This window comes from Alligator mississippiensis, chromosome 9, assembly GCF_030867095.1.
Source record: "Alligator mississippiensis isolate rAllMis1 chromosome 9, rAllMis1, whole genome shotgun sequence".
In the NCBI taxonomy this organism is placed as follows: domain Eukaryota; kingdom Metazoa; phylum Chordata; order Crocodylia; family Alligatoridae; genus Alligator; species Alligator mississippiensis.
Genome location: NC_081832.1, coordinates 74,543,106 through 74,570,639, shown reverse-complemented (window position 1 = coordinate 74,570,639; position 27,534 = coordinate 74,543,106). Strand labels below are relative to the sequence as shown.

Genomic DNA, 27,534 nt, shown 5'->3' with positions numbered 1-27,534 from the left:
ATAAAACAATCCATCAGTAATTAGAAATGGTTCTCTTCAAACTGGGAGGGTATTTCAAGTGAGGTCTGGCAGGAGTTTGTCCTGGGACTTGTTCTATTTGATATTTTTATTAATGACTTGGATTACTGAATACAAAGTAGATTTATATAATTTACAAATAACATCAAGCTAGGAGTCCCCACAGGCACTTTGAAGCACTGGATCAGAAATCAGTCCAAACTTGACAAATAGAAGTGGACTGAAAACATCAATCTGATATTCAATACAGACAAAGGCAAAGTGACACACTGAAAGATAAATCAAATGCACAAATAAAAGGTGGGGAGGGACTGGGTAGGAGGTGGTACTGAAGGCAAAGAACGTGGAGTTATAGAGAGCTGCACACTAAACATGAGCTAACCATGTGATGGTTCCCCCTAAAAAACCCAATCTCATTTCAGGATGCATTCAGAGGAGTGCTGCACGCAAGACCCTGGAAGTCATTATTCTGCTTCACTTGGTGCTGGCAAGACCTCACATGCAGCACTGGAAGAGACTGCCTAGGATGGCTGTGCAGTAACCTTCACTGGACATTTTAAAGAACTGGTTAGATCAGTATTTGTCAAAAGTGATCTATATACGAGATATACAAGTTCCTGCTTCTGTGCAGGGGGCGGTGGACTTCCTCTTCCAGCCCTGCACGTCTTTAATTCTATCATCTACGTACCTTTCTGTTTTTTATAATAATGCATTCAATATGCCTGCGGGTAAAACCAATAATCAGACAGGCTGCAATTCATCAATCTGGTCAGGAAACCAAAAAGGAGCCTTTTTGTCAACTCTAGCTAAAAGCTGTTTCTAGATGGCAGATTCCTACCTGGAAGGTAAAATATATACAGTGAAACAAAAAACTATACAGGAAAGCCTGTCTGAGATGCTTCCACTGTAGGGTCTGGGATGAAACGTATCTAAGTTGTAGGGGCTGCCTTCCCTTCTGAGATCCTCATAAAGCTGGAAGGAGCCACTCTCTTACCACAAATGTGAGTGCATGTTTTTTATCCATGCACGAGACAATGTATGCAAATGTGGGATCGTTTGAATGCTAGGGTTTCAAAGTCCTAAACTAGCAACATAACAAAGGGGAAAAAAGACAGAGGTCGTGACAAGTAGAGAAAGTCTGCTGTTCTGCCGTGCAAAAAAGCAAAGAGGCAGTACGAATATTAGAACAGCAAGTGAAAAAGTACCCAGAGTCAGCATATTTGTAGGACAGAATCAAGCGCTTTTCATGCTGCTACACATCGTGCTTACTATGACCGACACACACTGCATTTAATACATTTACTACTGCATTTCTTAGTTGGCAGACAGGGAGTACAGATCAAGTACTGTAACTCTTTGTCTGAGGTACAGTATTCACCACCCCTCTTGCATACCAACTGCTTACAGGCATACAAAGATTTCTTTTAACAAAGTAATTTCTGTTATTTAGCAGAGAAAAGGGCGTCTCTGGCTACAGAAGCCACAATTCATATCTCTGACTAGCAAACTGATAACCGCATTCATCAGTGTCATTTAGATTGGGGTAGTCAAGCTGTAGCACGTGCCACAAGTGGCATGACAAGCCTTTGTGTACAGTACTAAGGAAGACCGGGGAGGGGACAGATATCACAGCAGTAGATAGGGCAGAGAGCAGAAAACAGAGCAGCAAATCAGAAAGGAGGCACAGGACAAGCGAGTAGAAAGCAGAGCAGCTGACTGAGCAAGGGAAGGGGATGGGAATGGCATTCGGGAAGGGGATGGAGCTAATTTGTGGCAGGCCTACCAAAAAGGCTGGCCCTCAATAACTTAGAATCATAGAAGATTAAGATTGGAAGGATGTTAGGAGGTCACTTCTAATTCAACCCCCTGCTCAAAGTAGGATGAGCCCCAAATAGACCATCCCAGCCAAAGCTTTGTCTAGTCAGATCTTAAAAACCTTCAAGGATGGAGATTCCATAATCTCTCGGGGTAGCCTGTTCCAGTGCTTCACTACCCTCCTAGCGAGAAAATTCTTCCTATTATCTAACCTAAGCTTGCCTTGCTGCAACTCAAACCCGTTGCTCCTTGTTCTGTCATCTACCACCACTGAGAGCAGTCCAGCTGCATCCTCTTTTGAACCCTCTTCAGGTAGTTGAAGGCTGCTATTAAACCCCCCTTAGTCTTCTTTCCTCTAGACTAAATAAGTCCAGTTCCCTCAGCCTCTCCTCATAAGTCCTGCGCCCCAGCCTCTGAACCATTTTCACTGCCCTCCGCTGGACTCTCCCCAGTTTGTCCACATCCTTTCTGTTGTGGGAGGCCCAAAACTGGACACAGGACTCCAGATGTGGCCTCCCCAGTGCTGAATTGAGGGGAAGAATCACTGCCCTTGATCTGCTGGCAGCGCTCCTACCAATGCAGCCCAGGATGCCGGTAGCCTTCTTCGCAACACGGGCAACACGGGCATATTCAGCTTCTTGTCCCGTCACCCCCAGGTCCTTTTCTGCAGAGCTGCTGTCCAGCCAGTCACCCCCAGCCTGTCCCGTGTGTGGAATTGTTCAGTCCTAAGTGCAGGACTTTGCACTTGTCCTTGTTGAACCTCAGGAGATTCCTTTTGGCTCAATCCTCCAATTTGTCTAGATCCCTCTGAATCCTAGCCCTACCCTTCAGCGTATCTACTACTCCCCCAGGTTGGTGTCATCTGCAACTTGCTGAGGGTGCACTCTATGCCATCTTCCAGGTCGTTCATAAAGGTATTGAACAAAACCAGCCCTGGGACTGACCCTGGTGCACTCCACTTGATAGCAGCTGCCAACGAGACATCGAGCCATTGATTACTACCCTCTGACCCCAAGAATCTGTGATAATAGATCTGTGACAGAATCTCTGACTTAGGTAATGGTATCCTGCCTATACACTTCATCTTAAAAGTTGCGTTCCAGTGGCAATGCTGGGGTCCTGTGGAGAGGAGGGCAGAAGGAAGGAAACAAGCATTATTTTCTTCCTTAAGTGTCTGCTGATGGAAGGGTGGATGGATGAGGCAACATTTGGATATTAATAAGCAAAGCAGTTACTTGCCCACTAATAGCAAAGATTCCTTCTGGTATTAAAAAAAGGTGGGTTTACTGATCTCCAGTGCTTCCACATCAATTAGGCTATGCCACCCTAGTGATGATGACAACTCGTAGTTATCAATCTTAGTAAACTACAGATGTATATTAGGGTTCCCTCCTCCCCCTTCCCCAATATAAACTATCACTCCAGAATGCAGGAGATCAGAGCTTATATTCCTCACTCAAGTCAACAAGTATGAGGGCTATGAAGTCAAAAAAAAGTCAGCCTGCTAGGGGTAGGATAAAAAGCACCTCGTGTTTGTCTCTAGTTCAGGGGACTGACAACCTACAGCCCGCAGAGCCAACAGATCCAGCCTATGGAGCTGGGGTGTTGGAACCCAGAGGCCTTCAGGCCTGGGTTTTGACCTTTGTGCCTGAACAAGACCTCACGGACTGGCCATTCAAGGAACTACACATTTGTTACATCTCAGGGTAGTAAGCATGTTGTGTTACTTTTAACTAACTACAGTATTAAAATTGTAACTGCTGAAGGCTTAATACATTTGTTATTGGTTAAAAAGTAACCACATCCTAGTCTTAAAATTAAGACCTGTTACAAGGCCCGATTTAATGTTACTGAACCTAACGGGGAGCTTGTGCAGTGTTCCAGCAGCAGGGGAAGGAGGTGGGGGGGTTCACCTGTGCAACAGGCAGCAGAGAGAAGTGGCAGCAGCTGGGTCACTCTGGCCTGCCACTGGAGTACATTGCCAGCCAACCGCTGCTCTAGTGAGATCTTGTGGTAATTACAGGAAGTTGAGTTTCTCTCTCAAACGTAACACAATTCAACCTTCCCATGCTAGAAGAAAGTTGACTATAATACAGGGTCTCCATGGGACAGGAAAGGAGGATAGATTCCTGGACTGCCTGAGCCCCTGGAAAAACAATGGCACTTTTCTTACAATCCTCTATCCAAGCACTTTAGACTATTCCCAAAAGAGTACTGAAAAGTTGCACATTTAATATAATGCAAAATCAATTAGCTGCAATCAACATACAAGGGAGGGAAAGGGGAGATTATTCACTCTCAGCGAAAATGGGAAGACACACTGACACGCTTTAAAGTGCCATGACAAAGGAAGAGAACAGATAATTAAGTTATCAAGAATAGGGACCTTGAAGACACTCTACTTATGTTCCAAAGGAATCTCTCCACCTGCTTTAGTTCAGCTGTTAAGTCTGGTTACCTGTAAACTGTCCGACCTGCGGCTGGTAAGGATTCTGTGGCTGGTCCTGGTACTGAGGGGGTGGTCGGGTCAGGTGTCGCTGGAGCTGCTGCTCTTGCTGCTGCCGCTGTTTCTCCTAGGAGCGGTCCAATAGAAGGAAATTAGAAAATAAAAAGTCTGTGCTAGACTTCAAGTGAGACTAAAGCTACCTGTGGTTTGATCACAAACTTGCTAACTTTGTGAATCCAGAAGCATGCATCTCTTCCTTAGAGTAGCGATTCTCAACCAGGGTGCCACAGCACCCTGGGGTGCCTTGACATCCTTTCAAGAGCGTAACACAATGTTAGCACTGTTATATGTGCAAACGAGATTCGTAACATAAACATTCTGACCTGCTGTGATCTTTCTGAGTTCTTTGCAACAAAAAAGTTTCTCCAGTGTTTTCTGTAGTCAGAAAACAAGTGAAAACTGGCATTTTCTGAGAGGTGCCTCAAGTCTAAAGAGAGGTGCCTTGAGTCTAAAAGAAGGGGTGTGAGTCTAAAAAAGACTGAGAACCACTGCCTTAGAGGGATCAAATGCAACAGGTTTAATTAAAAGAAAAAAGGGAAGGCCAGGACCAAGATGACAGATTAGGAAACAAAATGAGATTTCCATTACAAAAAAAATGCAATAACTGGAAGCCAAGGTGACAGAAACATGCAATATAAAGAGTTGCTGCAATGTGTATTAAAGCCCTAAGAGACACTATGAGGCAGGAATGTCAGCTGTTCATTCATCTGCAAGTTTAGTAAATAACATATTTTCATTAATACTTTGAAGACTGCAGAGATGCACTTCTTACCTTCAACTTCAAAAGCGGCCAGAAAAAAACAAATGAGTTTTTTTTATTTTGTATGAAGAGATGTTAGTTAAAAAAACCCCACAATAATCAGTTCTTGGTTACCTTAGTTTTCCTGGAAGAGTATAGATAACTAGAGAAACTAGTGTGACAGAAATCATATCAATGATTTATTCATTGCTTAAGCCTATATTAAGCACACTAACTCAACTAGAGAAAAATCTCTTAAATATTCAACAATTCTGCCTCTTCCAAGATGGTGACAAGAGACTTTGTACTCCTAACAGAAGGTAAGAAAACTAGGGTTATTTTTTAAAAACTTTCTGACTTCACATATCATAAAGCCACCACAACGGGAACTTGGACAGTAATGCTGTCTGAGGCACCTTAGATAGAAGGCACTGCCGGTCTTTTTCCAGAAACTGGATTCAACCAGGCAGTAAATTCTGAGAGAGAGCCTTCAGGAAAGAATGAAGTGATGCATGGTTCCAGATCATGCAACTGCCAGACTATATAAAAAGCTGCTCATGGCTCAGAAAGTGACAAACCTTGGGAAGACAGAAGCTCTGCTCCTTCTGTAGCAGACCTAATGTACAGACTACAGAGCAGTCTGCACTGCTCAGGTTCTACCGAATAAAATTTGAGAGTGTGTGCATTCAGAGCTGCCTTGTGGTGCCACAGCCCCTTCTTTCTGCCAACTGAGCAATGCAGACTCTCCAGCTGGAAGACAACTTCTGATGCCACGCGGCAGACAGAATGCACGTGTGCACATACCCGGCCTGCTACCCTCCATTCAGGATGTCGCGTTTTCCTAAGGTGCAGTTCACAGATGTTAGGGGCTAGAAGGGACCATGGGAACAGGGCAAGGCTACCTCAGTAGTTTTTTTTTCCAGATTTCCCAATGTCAAGCAGCACAGAAAGATTACTGTGGTGCTCATGCCTGTACCTTGACAGGGTAAATAAACCATGAAGCCAAAGGAAGGCAAAACGCAATTGAGCTGTGGGATGATACGGGTAATCTATTTATGTACAATTTATGAATTATTTATTAACTTTACGTACAACTCCAACCCTGAATATGTACTAAATCAGTCACAGGCTGACAAGGACCCTATCACACGCCTCACATATCCTGCGTAGAGAAGGTTTTAGAGCAAACAAAAGTTTTTAGTCTTTAATGGCTGCAGTCTATTAGGACAAGGGATAGCTTATGGAAGGTATCCAAGCTGGAAGAAAACCCGTTATACCAGTGATCTACAGGGAGAAAGTTTTGAAGGAATGAAAATTTCATCAGAGAGAATGCAGACCTTTAAAAATCTCCAAGACTGAGAAGGCTTTAAGGCTGAAGAGCAACTGGGAAGAAACGAGAGAGAAGTTTCCTGAGCAACATGACCTGACTCTGGACCAGGCAAAGCCTAAAGGAAGCTAACTGCGAAAGCCAGAAAGAGATTCTCTCTCTCAGAAAAGCCATGAGCAGAGAAATGTAAGACAGCACAGGAGAACTGGAGCCCCCAAAACACACTGACCCAAATCCCCCAAAGTGCTCAGGAGCAGTAAAAATAACTGAAGCAGGAACTAGAAGGGAGGTGTTCTGGCACCTCTGCACCATCTAAAATAAAGACAGCTTGGTTAAAAAACCTTTTGTAAAATGTGTGCATTTAACTATCACTACATGTCCCTAAAGAATAAAACTGCAAACCAGAATGTCCACTAGGTAAAAAACTGGGAAAGGGTGTACTTATATATTGTGGTGTCAGTACTGGTTGCAGGGCAACTAAGAGCAGGGGCAACTAAGCAATATCAGAGTTTGTGCCTAAAACGTGCCAGCAATCCTGTCTGCAGTCTGCCGGGTGAGGAGCCTGACAGTGTAAAAACAAGTTGTCCCGGTATGTGGAGCCAAACACAGCAGTCTGGGAAACATCCAGCAGGGGGAGCTTGATCTACCTGACAAACAAACATCATTTTTCACTGATTATTTAGAATTTATTGTCCCCTTCAACAAACTAACCCACACAAAATTCTTGGTCACTATTCCCTGGCCTTATTGTTAAAAATCCTTCCCTAAAGAAAGCCTCTGACAGACAGTTGTTTCAATATGGCCACCTCTTTCTAACTGATCATTTATCCTTGTCCCTTTGTCCTCATTTTCCCTGCTACTATAATGGTCAAAATCCCGTTTTCCTTGGGTTTTCTCCAACTTTCTAAAGCTGACCGTATTTCTCATTCTCCTCTTCATGTTCTCCTACATTACACTCTAATTCTGCAACATTCAAAGTCAGGCTCTGCATATTTCCAGTCACCTTTAACTCAAGCCCCCTAAACCATTTCAACACGTGTCTTGGCTAGATGGATCACAGCAACAACATTATTATTTTCGGTGTAGCTCACAGCTTTCTTTTAACTACTGGCCTGCTCTTTCACACACTTAGTTTTCCTGGGCCATCTCCATGGATAAACAAGTATCTCAGGGCCTGCTCAGCTTTCCTACCACCCATGTATCACCACTGTATCTAGTGGTGTCAGTTCCTTTCTGCACAATGTCCACCAACATTCAGTCCTTATAGCTTTACTTGTTCATCTAGTCATCTTCTTGGTTATAATACAACTATGAGAACCTCAGCAGTGCATTCAGAGTACTCTGAGTGTACACACCTTTTTGATGTGGGCTTTCTCTACCTCCCTTTCCCAAATAAAGGTCTCATGGATGGAAGAGCTTCCTTTGAACAAGAGATCCACACACATTTCTATCTCATATGTCTGTCAGCAACCTGTCTGTAACCCTGCTCAGTTCCAAATCTTTAAGTACTTGGGCACATGCAGACATTATCCAACATTGCTTGTTTGCACAATTGTCTGGAATCCTCTTCTCAAATACTCAGCCTCTTATTACCTCTCACCTTGACTACCAGAGGCTCAAGGGCCTCTCAAAGTCCAAACTCTACCCAGCATGCCAAATGCTGTTGGTCCCTTTCTCACACACATGAAAGCTGCATGACCATATACATCTTCATCTTCAAAGACTCTGCTGACTCCCCAGTTCAGTGCAAAATTTAATTCTGCCCTTATTTTTCAAATACCCTAAAACACAACACCCATGTCTGAACTTCATCTTTTGTTCTGCTCCTGCGCTCCTGGCCCTCTTCCTTCATACAATCACAGTCATTGGTATACTCTCCTTCCTCTCTACTCTTATCTCCTTGTATTTCTCCACTACCAAATTCACCTGTTTACTGTTAGATTTGAGGCTACCTCTTTTTCCTTGACTATAAGCCATGACAGGAGAGAAGAGAGTACCACTTCAAGATATGTCATCTAAGTAAAACAAAAGGTATTGCACCCAGGCATCAACTCATTAATCTCTCTCTGTTTGCAAAGAGAAGTTAAATTGTGTTTCTTCACTTAGTCTAACAAGGTTTCAAGTCCTGCCTCAATCTACCAAAGCAAATTAAAACTGATGTGAAAAGAAAGGACTTGTTTGCTCTCCCAGGCCCCGCATACCTGCTCAGCTAGGAGTTGTTGCTGCCTTTGCCCCAGAAAGAACTGCTGCTTCTGCTGTTCCATCAGCAAGTGCTTTTGCTGCTCCCTTTGTTTCTGCTGGTCCAGTAACATCTGGTGTTGCTTCATTACTGCTGCTTGCTGCTGATTATTGAGATAAGCTGCACTGTTATGGTTACCTGCGATGGAAACATTGGGAGGCTGGGCACCGACACCAGGACCCGGGACAGAAACCGGGACGCGAGGAACATTGGGAGAAGGGTTTTGATCCTGCAGAATACAAACAACAATCAGTCCTGCGGGTGACTTGGGCACCACAGCATCAAATGCTCTACTGAACATATGCCGGTCAGCTAGATAACTATCATGAGCAACAGAGAATGGCAGAGCATTTACAGTACTTCAGCTGTTGTAGGACACATCGTACCTAGATAATCAAAACAAAAGCTTGCAAACCATTACTCATCTATGTATTTGCACAATCAGTTAATAAAAATCAAGTGAAGCAAACAAACCAAGCAAACTATTTTTAATTCTCTAGCTATAAGGATTTAGGGTTCAACCATGTTGCCAAATGTTCATTTTCAGTGCAATTAGATAGATGCAAGGTAGCCAAAAAAATGTGTGTTAAGCGGGAAAAGGTTAGGAGCTATACTACATTCATGAATGAAGGCATCATTTTTGGTTGTAAATACAAAACTTTCCAAGTCTTATGCAAATGGGCAAACACAAGTAAGAATACTTTTATAAAGCTACAGATACATTGCTAGTTATGAATGGGGGGGGGGCAGGAGGGGAATCCAAATATTACTACAATGATAGTCTGCTAATGTCTACGTAGCAGGCTAACTATTCATCTGTATTCAAACTTCAGCACTGTTCCAAAGGAATGTAAGCTATAAAGTACAACACAAATCTGTGCTCCCAGAACCATTTTTTTCAAGGTAGGCATCTTTTCTAACTCTGTACTCAAATAATTTTAATGGGGGTTTTAGCACAGGCACACTTGAGATGCATTTTGATAGCTTATAAGGAACTACAGGAAGCAAGCAAGCAAGCAAGCAAGCAAGAGAAGATGCCAATGCTGCAAGAATGTGTCTGTGAATGGTGCCACTGAGTTCTCAGGACTGCTCATGTGTGTAAATATTTGCATTCTCCACTAAGGCCCCGATTCTGCAAAAAAGGCTTTCTAGTTGAGCCTTCTCTCCACCAGTTTTCATTTCCTTGACTAGGCTCATTTGGCCTATTTGTCCAACGTCACATGAAGTATACCACTATAACTGCAACAGTTGTAAGCACAAACTTCCTAAGTTTGCTTGGCTACCAATGCTGCAAGGGAGGATCATAGCATAAAATAATTTAAGAAAGACACTTTATTTGAATGATAAGAGACACATCATAGGCAATATCCCACTAATTCTGCCTTTTCTCTCAACTTTTCACTGTACAGGGAAATTGTTCTTTCTAGGCAGAATTTTAACTCATGACTTGCTGACACTGTGTGGAGGGAGAGTATCTTTTGTCAAAACAGAGCGCTAAAAAAGCACATTTTTTAATGTTCTGAGCCACTGCACTCTCCCCACTAGAGAGTGCATTGAAGAGATGGGCTTGACTATTTAGTTTGGCATTAACCACTATTTACTGATCAATGTTCAAAATCAACCACTCTAAAAACTGCAATGAGACACTGCTCTTCCAAGAGTAGGAAACCTGAATGAACATTAAAGTTACCAATAAGAAATAACAACAACATGAGAAGCAATAATAATTCAAGAAAATTATTAAGTCTTTTCTAAGGCTTGGTAAGTATATCAGAAGACTTGCTTGCAATTCTTATGGTTACCATCAAACATGTTCTATGCCCTGCTCAATTCTGAACATACCACTCATTCACCAAATTAAAATACCAGTTCAGAAGGCACGGTGAGCTTTCTTCTCAATTTCATCAGAAACCTGAATCAAATATACGCAATGTTACATTAAGGGGCTGGTCTATAAACAAACTGACAGCAAATAAACTAGATTTGTTTCAACTAATATCTCTTCCTATTTCAGCAGTAAATATTTTTCTTTAAAACATACTTGACCTTTACCTTTGAAAACCAAATCTTTTCTTTCCTGTTTCACTGAGATAACATTACTGGAGTAGAAACTCCACCAGCCTTTAACTGGAAGGAAAGATTTAAGGTCTTTACTCTCAACTGTTCATCAAGAATGTGTTTTAGCTATTAAATACCACAGTTTTACCCTCCATCGCTTCAACTAAACAAACATCATACTCATTATACTTGTGACACCAACTATATATTAACTCTGCAGTCTTCTAGGAATAACAAGGTAGACCAGATATATATTTGTAATATAAAGCAAGCACAACAAACACTATAAAAGTCCCTTCATAGGTAATAAAGCAAAAAAAGGGCATAACCTTATTTCTCTTTTGTAGGTCTCCTTTTATTCTTCATGTTGCCTAAAGCAGGCAGAGGTTATTCCCATTAATTGCATATCTGGGGTGAATGTGAGCCTCTATTCTTACTCCCTGTGGATTACTAGGTAACAAACCTTGACATAAGCAGAAATACAAACTACCTCTCAATTCAAATCAAATCTATTTAATCTTCCACACGTTATGGAACCCAGAATATCCAAAAGGTATAGACTTGGGATCTTCAAACAAGTCACTTCAGATGGAGAAGAGACAGAGGTTGAAAATAAATTAAAGGTAAGGTTTGAGAAGTTCTGTTATTTTTTATATACATAATTCTAATATTATAAAAGGCTTAGTCTGTCTGTCTGTAACGCTTCTGGCCAACTGTGTGTGCGCCACCAAGAGGGCAGGCAGCAACTGGCTGGGGCCCAAGTTTGCACTGCTGCCAGGGAAGTTTGGCAGTGGAGAACATGACCCGCCTGCCCGAGCAGCAGGGCTTCCCCACACCTCCCTGCCTTAGGGCGAAGGGGGGCCGGGGGGAGATCACAGTGGCAATGCCACCCTGCCACCCAGCCCAGACACCCCCCAGAACAGCCTGCAGGGAGGGGGAGGCAGGCAGGTAGACCCAGAGGGGTGCAGGGGGTGTGGGGGAGCAGGGTTGGCCCCGAAGCGGCGGGGGGAGAAGGAAGTGGGGTCAGACCTGAAGCAGCTGGGGGGCAGGGGGGGAGCAGGGTCAGACCCAAAGCAGCGGGGCAATTTGCTAGTTTATAAGAAAGGTTTTAAAAGCTGTCAGATCCTTATGCAGATCGTGGCCTAAAGTTAAAGATTTTGTTGCTTATGGTATACTACACTGAAAAACAGTCTTGCCAGCATCACTGTTAATAGAGGATATTAAAAACTATCTCAGAGACAAAATGCGATTGTGACTCCATATTTCTTTTTACTCTTGTATCTTTGTTCCTGCTTGTTTTTAAATAAAAACCTGGGATCTGCAGTAAACTGTATTCTGAAATACGAAGTAATTTGCATACTAGCTCCACCGACCCACTCTTTCGTATATCATAGATCTGGTAGTGCACCATGGTAAAATAATCCTAACCTTTACCTGACTGTGCGGTACTAGAGGTCTGTAGGCAATATTTCCAGACTTCTGTTTCATCAGGAACATGCCATTTTGTTCTTCACCCATATGAGGCAGTGGGGGCTGCGGGCGTGGCTGCATATAGGTCAGCATAGCTGCCTTGTTCTGACCAGGTACCGTAACTCCTTGTTCACACTCTGCTTTATAATGTGTAAGCGGTTTTGTGTTGCCATAGTCTAGCATGGAGCCTTGGCTGCTCACGGGGTTCTGGTTCAGGCTGTTTGGCTGATGACCCATCATATTCACATGGTAGTTGCTACCAGCTCTGGGAGAATTCTTATTTGCCATATTGGGCATCACAAGTTTCTGGTTATTGAAGTCCTGCTGGTAAACCGAAGGGCTGGAAGGATTCTCCATGGTGTAGGGGACACCCAGTGGGCTATGAGAAGGCCCAGATTGCTGCCAGCTGGAAATTTGACTGGTCTGGTGGACCTGTGATGCCTGCTGTTGGTTCTGCAACATCTGGTCTCTCTTCTGTTTGGCAGCTATCTGCTGGAGTTGGTGAGAAGAAGACATGTCTTTGGCACTTCCTGTGCCCTGTCCAGATAGTAATACATTGGGCAGAGACCTCTGCACATTTTGAGACTGGTTTGATGCCTGCATCATGGATTGGTTAGGATTTTCAGTCATTGTCTGACTAGAAGGCTGGAACATAGTCTGAGAGCCACCTACTGCTGGAGAAGCTGAACTAACAGGGACAGAAGAGGCTCCAATAAATCCTGAACCTGAAGAGGTGGATCTTACTTGTGGAGATCCCATCTGTTCCTGCTCAAAGGCTGCTGGGGAAAATTCAGTCTTTATGTTAATGTCTTGTGGCAGTGGAGTCTGTGCAGCTGAATTTGAAGAATCTGCATCTTTTTTCTCTTCAAAGTCTTCATTAAATAGATCCTTCATGTCTTCATCGGGCACTGATCTATTAAGTTCATCAATAAGTTCCTTCCATTCTTGCTCATTGAGATTGAGATCGGGCATCAGGTTGTTCTGAGATATAGAACTCCCAGCCCCAGCAATCATACAAGGAAGATCATCCACTGGCTCTTGCTTGAGCTCTTTGTTCAAACCCAAAGGAAATGAGTCATCATTATCGCTACTTCCATTCAGCTGGACATTAGAATCTGGAAGACACTTTTTGCTGATGCCGTCAAGTCCCATTGAATTCTTTCCATTGAGATGTAAAGTATCTCCACTGGAAGACTTCTTGTCGAGTTGATGCAGTGGGGATACAGGAGGCATGCCATTGGAGGAACCACTTACCCCACCAAGACCATCATCACGACGTAATTTCTTGGACACAGAAAACATGTCCCCATATCCATTCTGCTGGTCTCCATTCTGAGGGGAGGCAGCGCTATCAAGTTTTCTTTTCACAGTCTCATGGAGCTGCTGAAAGAGAGAACATTTTAATTATTTAATACATTTCACAGAGCAGGACCATTTTTTCCCACCTTATCAATAGCTAGCTAAGCTTTGAATACAAGAGCAGCTTATACATTTGGGGAGCAGGTCTTTCCTCTGCTGTGAGCTAGTTCTTTTGCAAACCATTGCCAAGGAAATCTTCTTAAGGAAGACTGCTGATTTAAATATAGTTGTAAAGGCCTAATCCAAGTCATGAACTCCTTCTCAAATAGGGAAAAAAGGAAGTAAGCACCATGGAAAACATAGAGAAAATGTTATTTATAGAAATAGCTATTATACCTTTCCTTCCTCAAAATTAACATGCTGATATGTGTTAAATTGCATACCTTTGGATATGCAGAAAAAGTATCCTTTGTCAAAATTACATGGGCAGCATCTTATTAGAAGCAGGAGAGGGTCTGACTGCAATATAAAGCCCTTTAAAAACTGGCATCAAATGAAAACACTAAAGGGAAAGGCTTGTCATTGGAAACTCTTCAGACCTGGGAGTCACAATTTCAGCACTAAACAAAATTAGTCTTTTGGTAACCCTTCATATAGGTCTCATGGTTAACGAAAACAATTCAAAGATCAATTCTATATCACACTAAGATGAAATTCAGTTACCTTTTTCCTCTGCAAGAATATTTAATCGCCAATGGCTAGCATACCCCCTATAACCAACAAAAGACCATATATTTTGTATGTTCATATTCAATATTAATCTGTCTCATCAGACAGAAAATACAAACTCTCTTACTTCACAGTGCCATCTAGAAGCAAGTAGAGGGAACAGCATCAAAGTCTATTCAACCTTGCTACCCTCTACTCAGCTCATCCTTCCGGACAATATTCTTTCAAGTCATAAAGTTTACCAAACCAAGTTCTCTTCACAAAGCTTCAAAAGGCTATTATTTCATGCAACAAAGATAAATAATACTCTTTTCCAGTAAAGACCATCCTCTTGCAAATAAGTTGTGTTTCAATGAGAATGGGATTTTTGGCGATTGGTGTGGTGCACTCAACATCTGCAAACCTGTAGCATAACTACAATATAGAATGAGGGCTGGAGGTGCTGAACAGAAGGCTTCTGATCATCCCCTAAGATGAATGCCAAGATTCCTACAGAGAGCAATCAATGGAGGTCGTTGAAGAGCCCCACTAAGAGCCATCTGTTTGGGAGGCCCACTGCGTAAAAAGCAGGGCTGCCTTCCTTGCTTTCTACATTAATCGGGGTCTCCTTATTCAACCCACTGCTCCTTGTTCTTGAGTGGGATGGAGTCTTGACCAAGAAGAAGTAAACCCCAATCTCCCACCACACCACCCAAGCAGAATCCTACATGTAGTGCCAACATAAATTATCAGAGGAACTATTTAGCATTTTTATCTAGACAGCAACACGTGTTGATTTAGGAACTGCAGGATTAGCCTGGAATTAACCTCTCAAAATGGTAGACCAGAATTAGTTGAGAGCTGAAGCAGTACTGCTTGCTTTGAGGTTGTGCATGGGCAGGAGTGAGCCATATTTTCATCTGTGAACAGAATTTGGGTTTTGTCAGACTCAGAGCATGGAGGCAGCACTGATGGACACTAGTGGGCAGGAAGGAGCATAGTTTGAGGGCGAAACTAAAATACTATGGTGTCCTGGCCTGAATAGTACTGTAGGTCGGCAACAGCATACAGCAGTCAGTATGGGGTGAACTGTTCAAGCCTGGGCTTGAAGGAAAAGTTGAAAACTTATGTTAAAAAAAATAATTTCATAAAAAAAAATTATTAAAAACATTGATGGCTGTTTCCACATATTTTTCCTAAATAATTTACCAGGAAAAACTCAGTTCAGATGCACTTTGTTTTTCAGCACATTTCTATTGTTTATTCAGTTTTCCAGCTGGGATAATTGAAACTCAAGGTAGATGAATAACTTGCCCAAGGTCACGTAATGAGTCAAACATTCAGCTCAGATTAGAAACAGGATCCTCCTTTGCTGCAAACCATTAGAAGACACCACTCCCAATATTCATGTGCAGGTACCTCCAGCAAGACCTGAAGCCCTAAAACCAATGATCTTTTAACTATTCAACATCTTCCTCCCAAAATGAAAGCAACTTCTCCTGTAAATACAGAGTATGCCCATATTGCAGCTTGTGTAGTCATTAACTTCAGATTTAATTACGGAGGATGTCTAAGAGAAGCCGTTCTTTCACCTCAAACTACTTAAATTGTTGCCCCAAAATGAAGTTTTAGAAAAATAAATATAACGCTCACAAAAATAACCTACCAAGAGTGGGACTGGGATATGTTTGTTCTCGAGAATTCATTAAGACACTTAACACCTCGCTTAGTCTCTGCTAAACCAAAGGACATTCAGAAAACATCTGGCCTATGTACAGCATCCTGTACAAATTCTGAAGAAAAACTGCCTACCATTTGTTAGTTATTACTGGCATCAACACACAAAGGTTGAGCCTCAAAGGCATCTGGCTAAACAAGACCCTGGGTTTTGGCTTATCTACAAAGTATTCACTGAACTGAGCTGCTTGTTGGTTCAAGTCGTTACTTTAAAAAGCCAAAGGTACATGTAGGTGTATAGAGTTTCCCATGGCAAGGCAAAGCTATGAAAACTGCACTGTCCCCCCTATTCCCTATGTATGTGAAAGCCAAAGACCTCATAATCAGTAAACGGGATAGTTTCTTTATAAGCTATTCAAATGTATCTAGTATGATCAACCACTTCTTTAAGGGAAGACTAAACTATTTTCCAAACTATCTCAGTTCCTGCTTTCTACTAGAAAAAGATGCATTTGCCAAATCACTTACAGTGCCAAGACCTGCGCTTCTGCTTCGTCTGTTTGGTTCCAAGTACAGCCAGTTTAAAAAAACCCTAGCAAGTAAGAGATGAGTCAGACAACAAACTCCATGAACATGCAGCCCCACCAAAAAGTTCTCCAGGCTAGAAAAACCTGTTCTATTACGAAACTCCAGAAGGAACAGCAACATTTAAAAATAAGTCAGTACAACTATCAGCGTGTTAAGGAATTCCCTTTACGCTTTAAGTCTGTTAGCCATTACCGTGGTAGGTGCAATGGCTTTTTGGCATGCTGCTCCTGATTTTTTGTAGCAAGATCAAACTATTTCATCAATAAAACAACATGAGCCAGAGATCCTCACTGACAGAAGACCAGAGTTAGATTTCCACACCTGATCTGTATTCCAGTTAGACAGACAGTAGAAACAGCTTATTCCACTCTTTGAGAAAAGGAGAACCTCAGAGCTCTCTGCTGCACACCCTCTAGTCGACTCAGCCTTGGATTCCTGTACCAGTGCAACGTATTTACATACTGGTACATTGCATCTATTCTAGGGGTATATATAAGTACAGCTACATTACAGTAATGCAAACAGAAGCATAGATAAAGCTTCAATCCTAAGCTCTACTGCAGTGAAGCAGAGCCCATCCAGCCGTCCTTACTAATAGGGCAAACTGTCAAGACAGTGCCATCATGGAGTGGGAGGAAGAGACGGGGTGCAGAAACTGATGGAGAAATTAAATAAAGCAGCAGCAAAAACCCTAAACCTCTAGAAGTAGGTTCCCCAGGCTCCCAGCTGTCCCATTAGTGGATCTGTCTGCAAGGATCAAACCTTTAAGGCTGCATATCAGATTATGTGATAATACAAAAAATGCATCTTCCAAATGAAAATGTTTTGGCAACTATTGTTAGGAATATTCCATAAACTTGTTGACCAAAAGGACTAAAGAAAAAAATACTTCAATTTCTTCTATTTGTTCACTTTAACGATTGTTGTTTTCCTATTTCCCCATATCTCACATGGCAACAGGGAAAAAAAATTAAAAATGGGGGGAAAATGCCTGCAAAAGTCACAAGTTATCTGGTGGTTCAGACATGAAGCACCTGAAACTACTTTTAACTCATTATTTTAAACCAATTAGATTTCAAATTGTACCTTAACAAGTAGATCAATTTTACCTCAAGATAACTAGCTTGAAAGCAAGAAAGAGCTCTCACATTCAACAGCAATTTTAAAATATTAGTCACAGCTGCCTCATCTAACCATTAGATGCTAAAGGAAGAGTCAACTTGAACCAGATTTTTATAAAGTCTATGGTCAGTCATGCTAATGTTAGCTGTTCTGAGGTTAAGGCAGAAAGTAGGGCAGTGTGGCACCTTAAAGACTAACTAGTTCAAAGGCATGAGCTCTTATAGGCAACAACCTACTTCCTCAGATACTATGAAAGAAGGGGCAGTAAGAGAAGGATCAACAGTTAAATGTCCTGGAGAGTACCTGGACTAGCTGTTAACTCAGTATCTCACAAAGGGTTAACTGCCTTGTTCATCTCAATTGATCCTATCAATCTCCTCTGGCAGGGTCCCCTCCCCATCCCTTTCCCTTCTGTATAAAACCCTCTCTTTCTGCCAGTTCTTTCATAGCATCTGGCAAAATAGGCTGTTGCCTATAAAAGCTCATGCCTCTCTGAACTAGTTGGTTTCTAAGGTGTTACACTACCCTAACTTCTGCTTGCCTGACTTCAAACTGACATGGCTCACCACCTTTCTGAGGTGGGTAAGGATTTATTTTTCTGCTATCTGTGGGGTTTTTAGTTGTTTTTTTTTTTTTTTTTTGGGGGGGGGGGGGGTTAACACACCTGTAGTCAGTTTCATCCTTGCTAAACCCCCCTACAAAAAAACAACTTTTAAAAGAGAGAGAAAAAGCCCCTTTAAAAAAAAAAAAGTCCAAGATGCAATATTTCAGCTGTGCTTAACCTTGTTTTTAATTAATTGTTAATAGTATCCCTTTAACTTTTTCTGTACAAACTACATGTTTATTGTTTCAGCTATGGAATTAAGTTACGTTCCAAGCACCTGTTGTGAAATATCAAATGTAAAAAAAAAAAAAAAAAAAAAAAAAAAAGTAATATGGAAAATAGCTTGCTGTAAGTATGAAGATATAATGACATACAACATAATTTCCCCAACAGTAGAGAAGTTAATAACATCTGCTCCACAGTCAAAGAAATCTGTGTTCACCTCTTGGCAGGAAACAAATGTTAGAACCACCTTTTTAAGATGAATATTCTCATGAGTAGCAGTACTATTCTAGTAGTACCTAGAAGCGCCTGCTGAGGCCACAGCTCCATTGTGCTAAGAACCACTGACTCGCCCAGGGCTAAACTGCCCAAGAAGATCTTTCTGAGCTGGAAGAGAGATGCAAGTGTCAGAGGGTACAAACACTCAAGAAAAATCACTTTTTGAACAGATAACACCCTATTTCCTACTCTGAGTGCTAAAATACAAACAGCTTTCATAATATTCACCCTGCAAGGGCAGCATCTTGTTACTAAATGCATTTTCACATTTGAAGCTCTGTGCACAGCTGTCTGAATTAAATGCACTCATCTATTTTCAATTGGATGTTTACTTTAATTCCAGGAAACTTCTGTTCAGTAGTTGGGAGGCAACAAGTTGTAGAGTGAAAAAGGGCTCCAGATCTGTGTATCTATAAATATCACTGCTGGCACTGGTCAGGAGAGACTGCTTCTGCTGAATCAAAAAAGTGTGCTTCTTAAGCAGTAATGCTGGCTCCTCCACCTCAGCTGAACTACATAGCAGCACTGATGATCACTCCCAGTTCTTTCGAATTTAGGAAACACCACTACAGGTCTTACCAATCCAATAAAGGGAAAGGCTTCAAGAATGCAGAAATACCTTGGACCAAAAAAGGAGACAAAAAGGAAACCCATCTGAGTTGTTGGGCAACAAGCTAATGTTCAACAAAAATGAACAAGGATGGCAAGACTACATTGCACTGTTACAGTAGACTTACTACAAAAAAAATCTTCATATAGTTATTGTCTTTCATGTCAGGAAATAGATACCTGGAGATCAGAAATGTGGATTGGCTTCCGCAGCTAACAGAAAAAAGGTTTTAGGTAAGTCAAACTGACATGCTACCAGGTAAAGCTTTGTTTCTTGAATAATAAATCTTGCTAATCCAATCCTGAAAGGTGTCATTTGCTTTCTGTCGTTGTTCTAGATCTTAAAGTCAGGACACATACATTTTTGCATTGTTTTGAAATTATATACATTATAAACGCACATAAATACAAAACCCTGTAAATTTCACTCTCAGCTGTGCCAGAAAAATACCAATAGTGAAAGAAAAATGCTATGGGATAGTCTACCCTAGAAAACAGAAGAAAACCCTGCTACTTGGGTATTTAAACAAAGCACTGGAAAAAGTAAAAACAGGAGCCCTGGACCAGCAGTTGGAACAGGAGGAAGAGGTGTGTTTTAAGCCTTTCTTTTTCTACTTGCTATTTCTCTAAGCATCTTTCTGACCCTGGTGACAATCTCCTCTCTTTAACTTCCTTCATAAAGTGGGAAAGAGTTAAGTCTGGAATTAAAATATGAACAATCAATTTAAAGGAAACTTTTAAATTTTTAAAAATAGTTGCAAGTTAAGGAAAAGGGGAAATAGCGATTCAACTGTTTTCTTCCAAATACAGGAAAAGTGGCACACACCATCCAGAAGTATATTTCTTTTGTAACTATATATTCCTCCTGATCTGTGCACTAGCTCTCCTTAGCTGGCAAGCAGACAATGGATGAAGGTGACCCATGCTCATATTTGTGCTCCACGTCTGCTGCAATTTCAGGATCTAGAGCAGATAAATGACTAATAGATAAAGCACTTGACTCTGACTTTTGTCCTTTGAGGGAATCAATAATAATAATTAAAAAACCCCACATAATAAGACACAAAAAGAGGAGGTACTTTCTGTAAGGTGTTTCCATGGAGCTTGTACCAATGAAGCTCTGCATAAACTCAGCATAAACAGTGCTGGCTGTTTTATTGCTCTATTAATTGCTCCAACAGCACTATTTTAAAGTACACACGCTCTGAGTATTTTAAAACAAAATGTTATGAACCAAAAGATTTAGTGAGTGTTCCATAAAATAAATTGCCATGGGATGTGCTGTCTTGATAATTGTAATTTAACTGTTTGTGGTGAAATACAAAGCTCACTATTAAAGTATATTCTAAAGAACTTAAAAACACCCAAAAAACTGAATCCTCGTAACACATCAGAGCAGACAAGGTCCTTTGGGTACCTTACATATTCCTTATTTTAAGTTGTTTGCCATGCGACTTAACTTTTACAACCAAGTAACAAGATGATGAATCAGCAGCAATTCAACTTACAGTCATGTATCCTAGGAAGGAAACAACAGGCCTGCACGCGGAAGAGTCATTCATACACTAAAACCCTCCTCTGTTGTGTAAATTGGCTGCTAGCAGCAGCTTCCTGTACAAGAAGGGTTTCCCCAGATGTGCAGCGAACTTCAAAACCACACAATGATTGTGGGGGAAATTTAGAGTCCTCATTATAATGCAAGCTAATGAGATCAAATCCACATCCACAACAACTGAAAAGAAGTGCCAGCAATGAATTAGAAGCAACTTCTTTCAGAGACTTTTCAGCACACACTTCCCTATAAAGTCTAAGCCAGTGGATTCAAATGTGTTTAAAAACAGGTACTCCATCTGTTACCTAATGAACTCAATGAGCCACACGAGAATCCTTTATAGCCTAGTCGCAAGCAAGCATAAGCCTTATCATTTCTCGAACAGTACAAAAGAAGTGCAGGTCTTGTGTGTTCAGCCAAAAATCTGTATTTCAGGCCTGTATATTCAGCCTAACTGAAGCTAACCTGAAAAACTTGAGAGGGGAACAATACAAGCTGTACCTTCCCCTCTCTTCAAGGAGTTTCCCTTTTGACACCGAACTAGATTTCATATCATCACAAGCGTTTTATCCTTCAGAAGCAACATGCATACAACCACCCAAAGCTTTTTATTGGAGGTAAGTTCAAATACCTACAAAGAAAAACAATGCACTGCTGTTCACATTGCAACCTCAAAGCATGCATAAAACACTTATTGGTTGCAAGTGGAAACTTCAGATTTGGTGGCATTTCACATCCCTTTTACATCGGTATAAATTATTAAACAAACTATAAAAATGAGAATCATGCCTTTCTTTTTTTCTTTGCTCCAGATCCACACGTCCAGAGCAGGCGCTGCGCTCCCCTTCGCAACTTCACTATAGGCTGCATAAAAGGTCTAAGGGTTATTTTAAGCGCTGAGCATCATATCGATATTTCAATCGTATTAGACTCTACTTGCAAAGAATTCACCTGCGAACCAAAAGGCCACTTCAAAAAAAAACAAACCCGACCGTGACTACCGCGCTGAGGTATGACGCCAATCGAGGCAGGACCAAGAGGATATGGTTTCAAGATGCCTGCAACTTAAACAGGTACAAACGTATGTCGCATTCCTTACTCAAACCTGACTGCCGCCAGGAAGCCAGCAAGTGCACTTTTACTGACGACCCCATCGTGAGAGCGGCGTTTCACAGAAATACGTTCCCTTGCTTCCCGAAAGCTTGCGATTAATTTTTTTTTTCTTTTTTTGGACAAAGAGCTAATAAACCGATTCCTTGCAGCCGCGAGGTAAAACCTGGGCGCCTGCTTCATGCCCTCATGGTGCTGATCCTCCTCCTCCTCCCAGCAACCGAGGAGCCGGACCCCAAGTCGCCCGAAGAAAGGGAGTTCAGCCCGTCTGCGGAGCCGCCCGCACGCCCGGCTCGCGAGCGGGGTGGCGGGCAGCCCTTCCCGGCCAGGCTGACAAGGCTCCCGGGACAAAGGGCGAGGCGGCGGTACCTGGCGAGGCGGCGGCAGCCCTCCCCGCGCTCCGTCCATGGGTGCCCGGGGAAGCGGAGCGGCTGCCAGCTGGGCACGGCACGGCACGGCCTGGCCTGGCCTGGCCTGCCCTCGCTCTCCTCCTCCCCTGCGGCCCGGCCCCGCCCCGCCCCGCGCGTACCGCGATCAAGGTGGTGCTGCGGCCGTGCTGCTGCTCGCCGCTGGCCGCGTCGCTGTCCAGGCCGTTGGCGCCGGGCCGCTCGGCGGCCGGGGGAGGCGGCGGTGGCGGCGGCGGCGGCTGGCGGTGCTTGCCGGCGCGCTTGGCCTTGGCTTGCAGGCAGCGCTGGTGCAGGGCGAAGGTCTGCTGGCGCTCCAGCTCCAGGCGCTCGGGGGACACGGCCTGGTAGCGCGACTCGCAGGCGCTGTGGTGCCGCCGGCACAGCTCGATGCGCCGGCGCAGCCGCTCCATCACGGCGCTGTGCCGCGGCACCACGAACTCCGCCATGGGGCAGGGGGGCAGCACCATGGGCCGCGCGCCCGCCGGCTCCTCACCCCGAGCCCGCCATGGCCGGGCCGCCGCGCCGCCTCCTCCCCCGCCGGCCTCAGGCGCGGGCCCCCCAGCGCCCCATTGTTGTCCGCGCCGCCGCCATCTTGAAATTGTTTTTCCCCTCAAGAGCCGAGTTCAGGCGGTGGGGGCGGGGCTTCCTGGGTGGGGGGGAGGTGCGCGTCACAGCGACGGATGGGCAGCGGGCGGAGCCAATGAGAGGGCGACGGAGCGGAAAAAGGGGCGTCGCTTCCGCCAGGAGGGTCGCCGGAGACCGTTTAAAAGGCATAGTGGAGGAAGGGGCGGGGCGGAGCGCGAGCGGCCAATGCGGAGGCCGGCGTGGCGAGGTGAGGGGTGATTGACAGCTAGGGTGCACGGGGAGAGGGGAGCAGAAGTGGAGCCTGGCTGTAAATGAAGTCTGTAACGAGTGCGAGCCGCGTCCCTGGGGAGGAAAATAATAAGAAACCCTAACACAAAGGAAAGCAAAGCATTCCTTACAGTTAAAGGTTAGGGTTGACTTTTATTAGAGCAAAATTTAGCAAGCAAACAAACATACATTTTAATTGCAAGGATCAAGGCTTCCCCCTCCCCCCAGAAAAGAACACGAGCCTTGTTCCTTGTAATTAAAATTTGGGGGGGGTTGTTTTTTTTGCAAAATCTTGCTCTAATAAAAGCAAAGCCATGATCCTTGCAATTAAAGATTTTGGGGGTTTATTTGCAGAGTGTTGGTCTAATAAAAGATGATCTCTTTACTAGGGGTCCTGAAAGCATTCATCCTCCTTTTCCAGTCAGGGAAAGATTGAAGCAATCCACCCCCCTGCCCCAGGCCCAGGCAAGGGGAGTACTGAACTAAAGCTTGTTTTTAGCTTTAAACTGGGAAGCTGCTCATTTTACAGAGGCAAGAAAGAAGAACTGCATCTTCCTTCAAGGGCTAGGCCTACACCTCCTGGATGAGCCAGGAGTGACTGTGACATGGGAGAACGCAGGCCCTGGGAGAGATCTAGACTCAAGCGCTTCCTGCATCGAGTCATTGCGCTCACACCCATTTTAACGCAACGCCCAGGAGGCACGAGAGCAGTTGGCAGGTTCGTGCATCCTTTGCTGTGCCCTAGTGGTAGCTTTTTATATGGGTATTTACCGTCAAGCGTTCTTGGCACAGGTCACAAGTACTTCAGTCGAGCAGTTTTGGAATAGTCGTCAGGTCTGCTAAGAAAAAGTGACTTTGTACCATTCTTTGGGAAAGTATAAATGGGAAAGTTACCTGGCTTTGAAAAGGAGCCATGGTACAGACTAAAGTACAAGCAAACTCCACAGATTCCCTCTTTTAGAGCCTGTTTTGTGCAAAGTGGCAGGAGTAGCAGCCAACAGAGCTAAAAAAAAAAAAAAAGCTGAGTCAGGAATGCTTAAATAAACTGAGCTGCATATCAAGTATGCATTAAGCACCCAGTTACCAGAACTTTTATACTGATTTAGGGTTCATACTGCAATTTTTAATTTTGTTTTAAGAGCCACCAAAAAGGAGGACAAAAATTCCAGTCGTTTGATCAACTCCCACCACCACAGCTGCTGCTCACCCATCTGTTAAGAAGGGTGTGACCAGCCAGCAGCTCTTGCTGACTCAGCTCACAGGGAAGTAAAATGTTGGGTTCCAAGTACAGCAGCAATGACTATTCTTAGACCTCTCCGACCCCTTCGGGACAGACCGCCCAAAGACTGTGCATCAGCACAGTTGAGCAAGTGAGAAAAAAAAAGTCCAGTTATAAAATATGAAACACTATAAAGTGGCCAAGTTTCTGTAACTTTTCATTAGTTCAAACCCATTTAAGTCATTGTCAACCTGACAGCAGAACTAAAAGAATGGTATGGAAGTCTGAGCTACAATAGGGCATATTGCAAACCCACCCGAAGGGAAAAATCAGGACTAAGTCCAAGTCTCTCACCACCTGCTCTCTTCACCCAGCTCTTCCTCAGAACATTCCTAGATTAAAGCAGTTTGTCAAATACAACATTGCTGCATTCATATTAACCAAGGGCCCTGCTATACCTTCAAAATAAAAGCTGGATAGAAACCAGCTAGAGAGTTGTTACATTTTTCAAGCACTAAACTTTATAGCTAGTCATTTTATCATGCGATAATTACTTTATACCTGCAGCTAGTTTAAATTAGTTGCAAAATTGACCAGTTAATTGCATAATACATGTAAATGTGCAACAGGGACCTAAGTTTACCACCAAATCATGAGCAAGAGCTACCATGTAGGTTAGAACCATGTAAGTGGAGACAGTAGAACAACCTTACTCTCCAGATCAAGGGTTTCATATCCAGTCCATACCCCACTACAAATTAGCATAAGTGAGACTGCAGAGTGGCTATGAAAGCCAGCGTTCATCTACTTGGGGAGCTGAGCCACAAGTCAACACCTGGAAGGGGCCTACCACCAATACTTGATCTCTCTAAAAACCCTATTTTTAAAAATAACTTTCCCTTGACTTCCTCTGCTCTTTGGTGTTGGCATCAGCTAATTTTAAAAATACACACTGAAAGGACTTTAGGTTTCTCTCCTCTTAAAGGAAAAAGTATTAGTCTTTGTAGCTCAAAGTGTCAATTTAACAGATACATTATTTAGCATTCACAGTTTTTTAGCTGTGAAAGCAGCAGACAGATGCCATGGAGTGCTCATACTTTAAAATTAAGTGAAACATGAAGGTTTGTGAACTTTTACCTTAAATCAAGCGTTACTTTTGTGGTAGGTGAGGGCACAAAAAAAATCTACTTAAAGTTTAACAAAAAGTTTTTTCTCCTTAATTGCTGCCTTCTTCTAGAAACCCCTCTTAAAAAAAGAAAAGAAAGAAGCCACAGACTGAACCTACAGTGCATTCCACTTGAGTGCTACCACTTTCACCACCTTCATGCTGAGAGGTAAAAGACAAAAAAGCTTTTAGATGTTTTAGTAGCCAGGTAGACAAAGCAAATCTGAATAGATTTAAGTTTCTTTATTAATCAGAGTAAACTTACATTATAATTTATCCAATATTTATATATGCATACTGCATCTACAATTAACTTTTTTAAATGAATAGACAAGGTCTTTTCTGTGAGAAGTCACAGTTCTTTTTTAGTAACACTTGAGGATTTTGCTTCTGAAAACCATCGAGGCAATACTGGCATTTAGAAACAACGTATTAGAGGAAGGCAGAGGGGTGAGGAGAAACTGGTCACTAGCACCAAGTTTGCTGCCACAGATTAAGTGGAGCAATACGTAGAGGAGACAGAATACCTTTACCAGTAGTGAATACTTCCGTAAGAACATCCCCCTCCAACCCAGAAATCCAAAAATTTAGACATTAACAATGCACTTTCTATTTGGTTATCCAGTGAATTAACATAACTAGTCTGAAAGACCAATTTACATATTTCTTACCAGGTTAGTAAGTTTGCTATATTTCTATCACCTCTTTTACTGATCATAATTCTGTAAGAGCTAGTTTACAGCACCCCCATACTTATTCTAGAAGGCAAAAAAAATGCCAAGTAAAAACAGACACCAACATCCACTGTCAATATTTTGCTAACAGAACGCTGTCCAACAGAATTAAGACTGAATTCAGTCTTATATGCAGACCAACTTTTGCTTTACATCATAACCGGACTTGCAGTATTTAGGGAACATGGCTACCCTTACTATATATGGATGTCTTCTTCCTTACTCAAAACTGACAGTTAAACGTGACAACCTGTTAAACTGTAACCTAGAATTAAAACCCAGGACAAAGTCATCTTTCAAACTTAAGTTTTTCTAAATGCATTGTGAAGTCACCATTTATTGTAGTGACTATTCAAGTGTCATATTACAGTATCAAAAGAAAGCCAAGACATGCAGACAAGACTTATTTCAGGAGATCTAGTTGAAGCAAAACATTTTAGAATCAGCTTTAAATGCAGTATTATTTCATAGCTGCTGTTTTAAGCAGCACATGAGAATTGTGTTAAGAGTATTTTGGAATTGTGTGTACAGAAAGTGAAAAAGGTAATGAAGTTAAGGCAATATGCATATAGATCAAATCATTTAGAAAAAAAGAAAGACCCGTGCTGTGCTCAAGAAAGCAGCTAACCTACGGCCATCTATAAAAGCTGGCCAGCCCATTTGGGTAGGAATAGAAAGTCATTAACCAACTTTATAAAAATAAGCTACTATCTTGAGAACAAAACAACAGCAACACTTAAATCATAACATACTCCAGTGCTGAGGTATAAGCAAGCCATTTTGGAGGTAAAAGCAACATATAACCAGGTATTGGGGAGAAATATGGATTCTACAAGCCAATGGTCCCAGACTGGAAATAAAATTTGGATTTCAGCATCTTGGTTACAGTGTTTTATTTGTACATTGCAGACACTTCAAGAAACCCTGACATGCATTCATGTCACTGATATTTCAGCTCAACAGCCACAGAATACAGGCAGCAAAAGCTTTTCTTTTTAAATGCAAGTTATTCTGCATTAATCTTTACTACAAAGATGTTTTCCTCATCATTAATTCTTCTCTACAACACACCCAGTTACCCTCCCACCCAATGGAAACATTGGAGTGTTTATATTCAAAGCAAGGAGAATAGAATAGGAGTTAGGACACTTAACTATTCTAACCAAAAGGCAGAAGCAAAGTCTCAGTAAGACATCTAACCTTCCATCTTCCCAG

General features: G+C 42.6%; 1 protein-coding gene and 1 long non-coding RNA gene across 4 annotated transcripts in view; one reads left to right on the top strand and one right to left on the bottom strand.

The window, feature by feature from the left end:
• MAML1 (mastermind like transcriptional coactivator 1) overlaps positions 1-22,955 on the bottom strand; it is a 29,296-nt gene extending 6,341 nt beyond the window's left edge. The window contains exons 1-4 of one of the 3 annotated variants that reach the window (XM_059712902.1): positions 22,472-22,955; positions 12,137-13,555; positions 8,607-8,873; positions 4,292-4,406 (exon numbers count right to left, since the gene is read on the bottom strand). In XM_059712902.1, the coding sequence (XP_059568885.1) occupies positions 4,292-4,406; positions 8,607-8,873; positions 12,137-13,555; positions 22,472-22,816 (2,146 nt within the window). In that variant the 5' untranslated portion in view covers positions 22,817-22,955. Of the gene's footprint in view, positions 1-4,291; positions 4,407-8,606; positions 8,874-12,136; positions 13,556-22,311; positions 22,366-22,471 lie in introns of those variants that run through there. The other 2 variants (XM_059712903.1, XM_059712904.1) reach the window with 2 other exon arrangements.
• Positions 17,723-22,093, top strand: LOC132243353 (uncharacterized). Its single transcript, XR_009454825.1, has 2 exons — positions 17,723-18,144; positions 21,645-22,093. It is a non-coding gene; the product is annotated as an uncharacterized LOC132243353 (long non-coding RNA).
• Positions 22,956-27,534: the final 4,579 nt, after the last annotated feature.